At 37.7% G+C, this 12,721-nt stretch overlaps 1 protein-coding gene across 1 annotated transcript in view; it reads left to right on the top strand.

The window, feature by feature from the left end:
- Window positions 1-7,627, top strand: part of ZFAT (zinc finger and AT-hook domain containing) — a gene marked incomplete at its 5' end in the record, with an annotated part of 80,307 nt that extends 72,680 nt beyond the window's left edge. The window contains one exon of the mRNA XM_009284914.1: window positions 6,381-7,627. Within this exon, the coding sequence (XP_009283189.1) occupies window positions 6,381-6,620 (240 nt within the window). The remainder of the gene's footprint in view (window positions 1-6,380) is intronic.
- Window positions 7,628-12,721: the final 5,094 nt, after the last annotated feature.

The following is a 12,721-nucleotide window of genomic DNA, read 5'->3' as shown; positions in this document are numbered from 1 at the left end:
TGAGCATGACGTCCCATGGTATGGAATGTCCCTTTGGCCAGTTTGGCTGTGCCCCCTCCCAGCTTCTTGTGCACCTCCAGCCTTCTCAGTCGGTAGAGCATGGGAAGCTGAAAAGTCCTTGACTAGTGTAAACACTACCTAGCAACAACTAAAACATTGGTGTGTTATCAACATTGTTCTCACCCTAAATCCAAAACACAGCACTGTACCAGCTACTAGGAAGGAAATTAACTTTATCCCTGCCGAAACCAGGACACCCTTTTGTATTCTTTCAGAAAAATGCAGATTGCATTTCTCTGCCTCTCTTGGCATCACCCTCTCTTATTCTGTTCACTTGATGTTCCTTTTTTGCCACATCAAATAAAACCTTGTTTTCATTTCCAAGGCTTTTTCCTCCTTTCTGACTTAGTGTCCCATTTTTCATTAGCTGTAAAGATTTTGACTCCTACCTTTGCTTAGTCCATGAAGATTTAATTGCTCATTACTTTTTTCAAACAAGTTTCTTAATGCCTTCTTCCATATTGTGCTTAGTTATGTGGATTTTTAATGAAGAGTAATTTGTACCTCATTGTCTTCTCTCAATTACTCTTCAAAAATATAATGACAGTAATTATCTGTAGTTAGGCTATTGGTATATTGACACTAATGCCTGTCACACAAACCTGCCACTGTCTCATTTATGTTGTACTCCCCCACCTCCCTTTTTCTGTGTCCGCTTACTGTGTCTTGTTTATATTGAAATTATAAGGCCTTTGGGGCATTAAATACTTTTTGCATGTAGCATACCTGATACAGTCCAGGTCCTGGTCCAAAGCACTACTCTCATATTAACAATGAAGAGCAGTAATTGGCTGCTAAATTCTTTCTCTTTTTCTCCCATTCAGAAATAAGAGACAGGACTGATGTTCTTACTACCTCTGTAGCTTGGAGAGGAGGGTTAACTCTATTCCTGAAAAGCATAATAACCTATTTTCAACCTAGACTTCTACATAATTTGCTCTGAAGATTAAGTATATCAACTGTTTCACTAACTAAGCAGATCTTTATCAAGCTTAAGAAAACACTGGATTTCCATGCATTTCACACTTTATTTTAGTTCCTTTCATCCTTTTATTCTGTGATCTCTTCAGGCTCCAGTAAAATCCTACCATGGTAACAGTCACTTTCTTCAAAGTGACAGCGGTAGCAATGCACAGCAAAGATTACACATCAGCTTGAAGCTGATCACAGAACAGAATTTTATAGTGTAAGATATCTTCGAAAATAAATATGTAATAATATTAGCATGGCTGTCATGTCAAAGGCTACTGCACGTTGTACTTCAGCAACACACCTTATATTTCAATCTGGCTCTGATTTGTACCTACATGATGCTGGGTGCTGTTGTTCGTCTAGAAAATTTGCCAATACATAGAGTTCTATATAGGTTGATTGTCAAGTTTGCGGTTGCTTTAGGACATGGAGCAACTTGATGCTTAACGTGACAGTACCAGCAAAGGAAAGTTTTAACTGGGGGCAGATGGCCCTGTTTTCTCAGCCTTTGTGGAGTTCTTGTCATCTGTGTAACATACAGATAAAATCTCATATCAAGATTACTGTCCTGTTAGAGCTCTTGAAATGATGGCAATGTTGCCATACTTCTGAGAAGGAAATCTGGTGATACGGCGTTTTGCCAGATGAGTGAAGTTGCCAGTCACGGTCTCTCTGTCATCATTTATTCAACCAGCCAATTGCTAAAACTTTTTAAATATCTGCATCACCGGTATGAAGATTTGTTTGCCACCTTGCATTTTTTTATTTTATGCAAAGCAAGTCTTTCATATTCAAGCCTCTTATTATTCTGAAACTATTGTGTGCCAGATTGTCTTTGTTTTGTACCTCATTATAGAGGTTCATATGATGAAATTACAGTGTTTTCTCCGTGTGTCTGTGTGTGTTTTTCACACAATATATCTATATGTAAACTAGAACCGAAAGAGAGAAAGAGTTCAAATTATTCAAATAGCACTGAACAAAATGGTAGAGACAGTCCTGTAGGCACCAACATAAGCTGGCACATCACATATCCAGGTGCTCTCTGTGATCTAGAATGCTTATATTCACTTTTCCTTTTAATCCTTCTGTAGATATTTTGTATATTTTCTTACTGTGGTGTCTTATGATATAAATAGGAGCATCTGTAACCTTGGGTAAGGTTTTGAAATCCTGCAAGATCTCTGTGATTAACTTTTCTTCTTCATGGTAAACTGAAAGGCAGCATTCGATCTGAAATCAAGGGAGAGATTCTGCAGAGGATTTTCGGTCAAGCCCAGCAAGACTCTTTTAAACAGTATGGACCTGCAACTCCTGCTGACTTCAAAGAAAATTGAAGATATTCATTATTGCTCAGGATGAGCTCTAGAATAAGAAAGAGGCTGTAGCATCTTACTGCAAATATTTTTTTCAGGGAAGGGAAGAAGTATATTTTCCTTAATGGCTTGAATTAATTTCTCTCAAATTAAAAAAGACTTGCTTGTTTTGAGAGGAAGAAATTCCTGTAAGAGATACCCGTTTTTAATGTCACTTACATGTATTTGGATGGTCCTCGGATATTTAAATTAAGAACATTTATAATTTAGAAATGTTGAGCTTCTTATGAAGACATGGGGGTGAAAGTCCCATTGGCTTTTGTGAGACACACATTTAGCTACTAAAGAATATTTATGCAGGTACTGAATTGATTTAATATGCCAGCTGTGTGTGGCTTCAGCTTCTTGCTGTCATTCTTTAGCGAAGGATAAGCAGACAGATGCTTTTCAGCTGGCTCTCAAACAGAAAAGAGGTCTTGGATGCTACTCTTCAAAAGATTTCAGATGCCAATAAAAAGAATTGAGTGTAGTGACTTCATTCATTCTGATGGCAGCTGTCCCACTGTTTCATCAATTTGAGGGATGTAAATTAACATTTTGAGATTATTCCCTGTGGAACAATCTAATAGGAACCAACCAGAAGCATGTCAACATTGAACTGATTTGAAATGTAAATATCCAAAATAATGTGGTGATTTGTCAAACTAAAAGGATTACAGATAGCTGTCCAAAATAGATACTGAAAGCTAGAAACACCAGAAATAAGGGCATTAGTCTTCTTTACCCTGCATGACAAGGGTAATAAAACCACATCGATAAAGTCAGGTAGGGAGGTTAAATTAACTTTCTTTATTGGCCATTTTCATTTCAAAAGCATATAAAACTGAGTAAGTATTAGATGGCTGCTATTGAATTGAATGAGATTCTGGTTTCATTTCATTTTTGTGTCAACTGTGGTTTATTTATTTTCCTTTCTTTGTTATTTTTGTACACTCACAAAACTGTATTTAAAATTATTTATGGGTTTTGATTTAGAGTGACTAAAGTGAGACTGTATGAGATCCTTCTCAGACTGTGTTGTGCATTCTTGCAGCTCTTAGCAAATGTAGTGTAATTTTTCTGGCCTGAGACATGTTGTCTGAGGATTATGTATAGTGCGCTAACACAGGAGTAGTTAGTGTATATTACATAAATAAAGGGCCAAATTTCAGACACCCCTATTTGCGTATTTGTTTGAGGACCTCTAACATCAAGGGCTGTAATTGTGACCTGATTCATAACAAGCTGTGTGATTTTAATTATTTAACATTTGTAACTGCAGCTTCCTATCTGAATTTGCTAGTGATTAGACTTTTGTCTGCCTGTTATGATCTTCATTAGTAGACGTTGTGTATGTCCTTTCCTTTCACACAGGAGCTGACACTGGAGCAGGTAGCCTCAGGAAAGAGGAGAGGACAGTTATGAAAAGGGAGTCCTGTGTATGAATTCACAAAATTCCTATTGCTTTCAGTAGGACTTAGGGTTTCTTTAATAATTAAAAAAAAAAACAATAAACAAACAACCCGGGGTGCGTGGGGAGGAACAAGAGAAGGAAGTTCACAGTGCTGTGTTTCTTTTCATGATTTAGCTCCTTGTTTTTCGAAGAGAGGCTCAAGCTTCCATTAGTAAAGGGTACTTTGGTGACACCCATATTTTATGACAACATAAATTAGTTTTTCTGAGGGTGGTTGCAGATTTTACTGTGTCAAGACAAGCATCCAACATCACCCACTTTTGTAGGAAGTTGAGCTTGAACTTCAGTAGAAGCTGTTTAAAGTAACTTTCAATTAAAACATTCAGGTATGCTTGGTAAAAGAAACAGAACGTGGAAAGGAGTTCAGCCCATTCCTGTAGCTTTATCCCTATAATGTGAATCCTGCGCAACAAAGCCAGAGTCAGCATCAGTAGGTACGATTGTGCTGTTGCATTAAGATCAATGACAATGGCAAGATTCTCTTTAGATGTTAAACCTTTCACCAGATAAAATCCACATATATTTCACTAATATATTACAGGCCTCTGTACTCTGGGACCTCTGAATAATTTAACACCTGAACATACTTTTTAAGAAAAAGCTTTGTATAGCCTGATGAATTGAGTGAAAGTTCAAAGTGATATGAAGTCCTAAGGGGTTTGTGCGTCTCTGAAATCTTCTTCATCTGACAGATATTGTAAACACGGAATAAAAAAGTTAAAAGTCAGTGTACAACAATGGGAATGGTTGCTTAGGGAAAAAAAATGAAATTAGAAAAGAGCATCAGGAAAACAAGCATCTAGAACTGCTTTTTCTCCTTGCTGGTCTCTAAGGAGTCAAACATACGCTTGGAAGCTTCGCTGTAGTTCTTCCCTTCTGTTCCCACTCCCCTCTTAAGCAGCAATACTGATCTTAATTATATTTTCTTGAACTTGATTGTTCTAATACTACTGTTTACAAAACAATGTCATATAAATGAGAATTGGAGAAGAAATTTTGAATCGGCTTCTAATTAAAAAAAAAAACCTTTCTAATTTACATATATTAGATTCCACGCTTTGTGGAATCTACCATGTTTGACCTATTCTTTTGAAAATTGCTTACGAGTTCAGTGCTGCCAAGAGCACACCATATACTGCTCTGAGATACAAGGGTACACTGAGATCCAGTAAATTGATATCTGTCAATCCTTTGTTCTCTTCTTATTACACTTCGTACGGTTATTGGAAATACCATGGAGTTTTGCTTTCCATCATGAGATGTAGGTGAGCCAGCAATTCTGTCTTCATTCCCTGTGGTTTGTGTAAGTGGACAATTTATAGATGCACTTGATGATACGAAAAAAGTATTTGTTGTAGAGAATGTGACTTACAAATTCAATCAGCTACTTTCTTACAGTCAGAAATAAACATGATTTATCTCTGGAAGCTTACTTCATAAAACACTTGCTAAGCCTAAATGAAAGAGAAATAGGCCTTAACAAAAACAACCCATTTTCTGAGAAGAGAAGGAAGACAGGATTTGATTAACTGCATGTTGCAGTTGCTGGTGGGTTGGCATTTATGATCCAGCAAATAAAACAGCTCTCTTCAATGAACACAGGGAGCGGTATTGTACTGAAAACATCTAACAAATGCCTTTGCATATCAAAAAATCTGCTATTCCATTCTCCCCTCAAAAGTACATTATTTTATCACTAACACTTGAGAGAATGCATTTCCTCCACATGACTTAGTTTTCTGATGTGTTGTTACTGGCCTCGAGTACTGTGCGTAGGAATTTTGTATGGATCTGGTAAAGAATTAAGATTTGTTCTTGAATTCTCCTAAGTACTGTGTTTTAATAATTGGCAGGGAGCTGTTTGAACTCTTTGAAATTTGATACCAAATTGTGGGTTTTTTTTCTTTTTGACAAGAAGCAAAATGTTCAGTAAAAATTCTGTTATTTTCAATTGTCACTATCCTTTCAATAATGTAAAAATTGCTGCCTCAAAAACAGTAGGTCTGAGGGTTCTATTTCAGTAATAATTACATTTCAATTTTCTAATAAAAGTCCATTAAGGTTTACAATGACGTTTTTACTTCTATGAGCAATCAGTTGGCTGGGGGGGGAGGGAGAAAAAGAAAGAAATGGGTACAGTAGATGCTTTTTCATGTGGATTTTGATGGATTCTCATCTTAGTGCCACTAGAAGAATTGTTTGCCTTCAGATTTATTCAAATAAGAGCTGTTTTGAATGAATGACAGCTGAGAGATTAAAGCTGTCTCCAAAGACTTATGTTCCTGGAACTTTGCAGCTCTCTGTGCGTGTAACTGAGATGCTGTGTTACTGCTTTCAGTATTCTGTCTAGCTATACACTTATTAATCGGAAGCGCTCACTACAAATTTTGTGTAAAACTGACATTTTCTTTCAAAACTATCTGATTTCTAATTTCTGTGCTGTCTTTCCATTAATCATCACAATACCAAGTACTTATTGGAAAGGTGAAATTTCTGTAACCTCTTCAATTTCTCCTTAGGTAAAAGAAGAGGAGCAATCGGCCAATCACACCTTGATGATTCAAGAGACACTGCAGCAGGCTTCAGTGGAGCTGTCTGAGCAGCATCACCTGGTGGTCTCATCAGATGAAGTGGAGGGAATTGAGACAGTGACTGTCTATACGCAGGGTGGAGAGGCTTCAGAATTCATAGTTTATGTTCAGGAAGCTATGCAGCCTGTAGAAGAACAAACTGTGGAACAATCGGTGCAGGAGCTCTAGAGAACAGTGTTCAAAGGAGATGGCTACTTGATTTGCCAAAGCCAAAAGTTTGGGGTTTTCTTCCTAGCCAAAAGCAAGCAAGCTGACAAATTTTCAGTTCACTTGTGAAGCGAGAGCTTGTTACTAGATAGCGATCTGACTGGTTGGATTGTATCAGTAACTTAGACATATTATGTACAAAACCTCCTCAGACTTTCTTTTTCTAAAAAATGTTCGTATTTTGAGGAACAAGTATTCTTCCCCTTCTTAGAAGATCTCTCACTTGATTCCTGTAAATCCCCACAAACACTGTCTGTTCAAAACCATGTTATGCCACAATCATAAAACATCTATAAAGGTAGTTAAAGTGTCTAGAAAAGTCCATACAACCCATTTTATACGTACTTAATATGTGCTTGACTTGACTGGAAGCAGAGTTGTTTTTTTTTTAATTAGAAGGATCTTATTTCTGAGTACATGCTTAGAATGTGTTTGCTGAGTTGTGGATCTAACCCAAAAAAAGGCTCAAGACTTTAATTAGAAACATACCACAGATGGACTGTAGTTTGTACTTGTGAGATGATCCTTTGAGTTTGGGAGGTATTTAAAGCCATATATGATAATTCTGGGTACCAGTAGGGGGACTGTTATTTAGATAATTGAAGCATGATAACTCTTTCCATCCCACTGGATAAATACCTGTCCAGTATCATATGATGAAACCAAATCTGTCAAATCAGTTAAATATTCTTTTGTTTTTAAGAAAAAATATATATTCAAATGGTTTGTAAATTCTATAAAATATGTATGTTCATATGTTTTAAACAGACGTGCTTGTAAATATGATTGTGTGAAAGAACTTGTACAAAAAACTTAAGTAAATATTGACAAGAATCTAGATATTCTTAATTATGCATGTATATAGTACCAGATTTTTCTTCATGATTCTTGAATTGTTTCTGATTTAATATTTTTAAATTTGAGCTATAAAAGTTATTAATTAATAACAAAATTGTCATGTTTTCTTCTAATGCTCTAATTTCTTAAGTGTTGGCTTCCCTTTCACAGCTAAGTAAAAAATGCTGTTTGGCATTGACTCTGTAAATTATTCCTCCCGTTAGTAGTCTAATGAAGAAAGTAGCGTAATGAAGTCTAGGCGGACCTTTCTATGTGATTGAACTTATTTATGGGCGTTCTGGGTAGAAAAATGGAAAAAAGCTTTTGACTAAGTTGACGTAATATAGTGAGTTGGTTGTCTGCCTCAGAATTCTAAGTCTGCTGGGTTCTATTAATGCTATACAAAATCACATTGCAAACATTAACTGTGGTGATAGGGAATTTAAATTTATTAATGGAAAAGAACTGAAAATTGTTCGACTTTGGTGGTAGCTGTGCTCCAGTTGTCTTTTGTCTGGATTTGGAAGGAACAAAAAGGTAAGACTTAAATCTTCCTGTTTGGCAAGCTCTGCTTCTGTTATCACCTAAACAGCACAGGTTGTTTTTAGGGTAGATTCAACTCCTTTATCCAATTAATCTTTTCTGAGGGTTAAGTGAGCTTTTCAGTTCAGGGGAGACAAGCAGCTATAGTTTTAAGTTAGTCAGGTAGCTCCTGTTTCTGAAGATTATACACTCTTCCCACACACTAGTAATTTTCATTAGCATTTACTACACTGTATGATCTTCTGTTTTTTCCTCTTTGACACCTGAGGAGTATCCTGGCTTTAGGCTAACACTTGGCAAATATTCCTCCTTAAAAGCTTATGCATGCATAGATCGAGTAACTGATGGGCTAACTGATCTGCACAGCTAAGAACACATCAAATGTTTCTGGGAATGCGTTGAGCACAGAGGAGACGTAGGTCTTGGAATCGTGCGAAGATTTTAAAAAATGGAAAAAGGAAGCTGCAAATAATTTTAGTGGCAGCAGGGTCTTATTTAATGGAGGCTAAGATTATGATGCTTGAAGCTGACTTCTTCGAAAGGTCTTACAGAAATTAACTAGGAACATGAGTTCTGGAAGGACCTCATGTTACAGAATGGTATAAGCATCTGTACACAAAGGGGAAAATTTGGGCCTCGCGGGGCAAAAGCCACAGGAGAGGGTATGGGAAATGGACGTTCCAAAATTTTTTACATCCCTTATTTATTATATCCACAGAGGGTAATTTCTCTTTCCTGAGTAGAGAAGAAGATGGGATCTACCTTTCTTTCTGATGTGGTTTGGTTTCTCTGGCTGGTTGTCGTTCCTCTTGATGCCAGCACCGTTTCTTGATACTAGTGATTTTAACCAGCTGTCGTAGCATCCTAACTTACATGAAGCTGCACTAATAGAGGTTTTGTGCTGGATCTGTGTCACTTACCTGCAAAATCCATGGGATGAAAAGAGAAAGGAACTGCATGCTTCTACTTTGCTGTTTCACCTCAAATTTTGGGTTGTATGAAATTACAGCTAGAGACGAGAGTACTACAGAGATGATAATGTTAGACCAATTGTTCCTACTATAATAAGGAATTATACTCCTTGAGTATATATACTTGAAATGAATGCTTTTAATGGCATGTTTTCAAACAAGATTACAGAAGTGACATTGCTGCAAGTCTGAGATTTTCAAAATGTTTTAATAATTTTTGTCTAAAGTTACGAAGTTCTGAGTCCACACAGCATCCTAGCGCTGCCATATAAAATATGGCACTTAATCCATTCGGTCTTAATAAAGGAAAAGAAAAATGCTTTCACATTCCAATAAATTTGCTCACAACATGGACATGTGCTTTACAAACTTAAAAAAAACCAAACCAAAACACATAAAACCCCCCCTGCATCTCAGGAATGAGCAAGTACTGTTAGCACAGTAGAGAAAGGAAGAAAGTAGCAGAAATAATATTGCAAGATATTCAGATGTTCAAACAAATGTTTTAAGACCCAAGTGGGAAGAGAGTTTGGCATATGAGGGAACTTGTTGGAGCTGTGTTCAGCTGCAGGGTCAGGACTTGATTTTTGGCTTGAACTCTTCGTGCCTGCCTATGGAGGAGACTTATCATTAGCTGCTCCAGATTGTTGAAGCTTCAGTAAAGTCAATGGAGATATGAAAATTCACCCAGTGAGGAAGTTTTAAGTACCTGGCCCTTCTGAAAATCAAACTCTTGGCTAAAAGCATATTGAATGCTTGAGACTGACCACTTTGGGACAACTTTTTTCCAAAGTCGCACCTAATCTTTTATGGAGGTAGGAGAATTATCTACCAGTCTTCTGCCTTAAAAGACTGCAAGCCTGTCTTTTCTTGTCTTGCTTAAATGTGGAGTTGTATTTCTGTAAGAACAGTGACATTCAACTGAGGATTGTGCAACTAGTATTGAATTGAAAATCGATTTTTATTTTTTAATTCTTTTGATCTGAAAATAATGATAACTGTTATCAGAGTGCACATAGCAGAGCTGTGTGAAACAGATGGTGTACACAAAATCGTAGCGTATCGATTGTTACAGTTCGTTTTGTGGTTTGTGTTGGGTTTTTTTTTACACCAGATTACAATTTCTGCTATTTGTAGGTATGTTTGAGCGCTATCTGAAAGTTTAAACAGGGAAAGACATGAGCTTATTTGCAGACTGCATCATTAGCAAAAATGTGGTTTCTTTAGGTAGTGCTAATAATACCATCTTTGCTCATAAAGTGATAAACTGCAGATGTTCTTTTCCCTTTTGTAGTACGATGACAGTGAGGTTACTGAGTTGTACTGCACATGGTTTGACAGCTTCTCAATTTGCATTTCCAGCTTTCCCATCATTAGCGGACGTAACTTCCATCAATAGCAGCACTACCCCATTTGTCTTTTTTTCTTCCTTGAAATGAGGACAACTTTTCATCTTGGAAGACTTTCACGTTCACTCAGTCACAGAGATGTATTTTGGCACGTATCAAACTTGATATTATGACATAAATATGCAGTATCATCTCTGCTGTAATTCCACAAGGTACAGGTAATTGGTTAGGTGATCTTTCATGTGTTCCTGTTCTCAACTCGCCTGTATTGGGCTTTAGGTGATTAAAAGCAGTGCCACACATTTCAAAGGACTGCAAATTACAGAGCCCTTGTTGTATGTTCCTAACAAAAAATTCTGTTCAAGTCTGTTGAGTTCCCCTCTGTCAATCGTCAAGATGGTTGAGGCAGAGAAAGGAAGCCGTCACGTGTTTCTTGGTAAATACTAATGGATAAAAATGCTCTGCTTATATGTAAACATAATTCCTTTCAGTCCGGTACACAGCAGATCACAGTGCAAAATCACCATCCCAGAATGACTTTTTCTTTCTCAGAACGTGTTTGCAATGACCAACCTGATCGCCTTTTCTCAGACTAACCAGCAAAATGTTTGAGTACAGAGCATGTTGATGCTTATGGGAATGACTTGCCACATCATTGATAAAAAGCCATCAACTATGACAGATATTTGTCAAGGGGTACAGACTCAGCCCTCAGTTGTGGTCGAGCTGAAGTTCAACGTAAGAATGCTAGAAAGAGACTACTGCAGCTGCAGCAGCATCTGGTTGGCAGGTGACTCCAGCTAGGCAGTATATTCCTGATCTGATAGCACTGTGTGCAGGAGGGGACTTCAACTGAAGAGTTCAAGAATTGCTTGCTTGTTTTAGTGCAGCTACCTATTTTCCTCTCTCTGCCCTCTAAATGAAGTTTAAGGTGCCTAATAAATTAATTTGTAAGCCCTTTGGATGAAGGAAAGGGATGGCAATAGTTATCCTAGTTTAAAAAAAAAAAAAATCTTTCTCTTACATGCACACGTTGCTCCCACACTCTTGACTCTTCTCCCCCCGAGGGGCACAGGGGGTGGGGATGGGGGTTGTGGTCAGTCCATCACAGCCCCTCTCGGCCGCTCCTCCCTCCTCACCCCTCTCCCTGCTCCAGCGCGGGCCCTTCCCCGGGCTGCAGCCCTTCAGGGACAACCTGCTCCTGCCTGGGCTCTCCACAGGCCATAGTTTCTTCAGGGGAGGGCTACACTTGGTAGAGCTTGGTGTAACTGGATTGGCCTTTTTTTTTTAACTCAGTGGGTTTTTTTCTGCTGAGTTCAGCTGGTTCCTTATCAGCCTACAACTCCTCAGAAACCAAGACAGGAAGAAATTGGAGCTAAGGATTACAGAAAATGTTCTTTGTCCTTTCCCCTCTCTCTCTTGAATTAGGTTTGCATAAGTTGACCAGGTGATTGATGCCAAGGGCCCATGTGTTCAGTGGTCAACAATAAGGATTTAACCAGAGGAGAATAGGCAGGGCTTAGTGTGACAGAAAAACATGAAATGATGGGATGTCATTGAGTAAAAGAAATATTAGGCCAAATAACAGTATTAACGTACTGTTGGGGAGAACTATTAGCTTGAAAGATAGTATCTGAAATAGTAGAAGCTCCTCTTCTTGAGTTGCTCTGTTATTGCGCTGAGTAAAATACAGCCAGACATTAGGACTGAGCCTGGTGGGAAGAACAGGGCAGCTGACCTCAACGGATTGTCTTACACCTCAGATTTCTGGGCATTTAATAACAACAAAGGAGAAAAAAATGACATAAGACCTGTTTTATATTCAGAGCCACACCTAACAAGGGTGCTTGTCAGAGCTTACTCTGAAGGAATTGATGGGATGGGCATTGATGGGATGTTAAATAAGAGCAAAATTGTCACTTACATTTTCTCATTCTTATGTCACTTATTCTTCATGAAAAGTCCAGTGCAAGACTTGAAGTGAGTAGTGGTTGCCAGTAAAACACAAAACCAGAAAATAAACATCTCTGACAGTGCTATAAATGACCTTTTTATTCTCTATAAAAATATTTTTTAGTCTTGTTTGCTAGAAGTGGATGAAGAGGGAAATTACAGTCAATACATTGTGCAGAGCTCTGCCTGATTTTTTAAAAGCTATAATTTTTTGTAGAAAGCTGGAAATAAGTATCAGTCTCGGTAAATTAAAAGGGATGGGATGGTCTTGCGTGTTTTGGAATGAAATAAAACAATTAATAGGAATTTATAGAACAAGCTTTGTTATGTTTTTTTCTTCAGTTCAAGGAAAGTTATCTTCTGGAAAATAAGAGATCATTTTGTGTCGTGCACCCAAATGAAATACACT

Source organism: Aptenodytes forsteri, unplaced genomic scaffold (genome assembly GCF_000699145.1).
Source record: "Aptenodytes forsteri isolate BGI_AS27 unplaced genomic scaffold, ASM69914v1 Scaffold263, whole genome shotgun sequence".
Lineage (NCBI taxonomy): Eukaryota > Metazoa > Chordata > Aves > Sphenisciformes > Spheniscidae > Aptenodytes > Aptenodytes forsteri.
The sequence above is the reverse complement of the archived record's forward strand: the minus strand, read 5'-3'. Positions and strand labels throughout refer to the sequence as shown.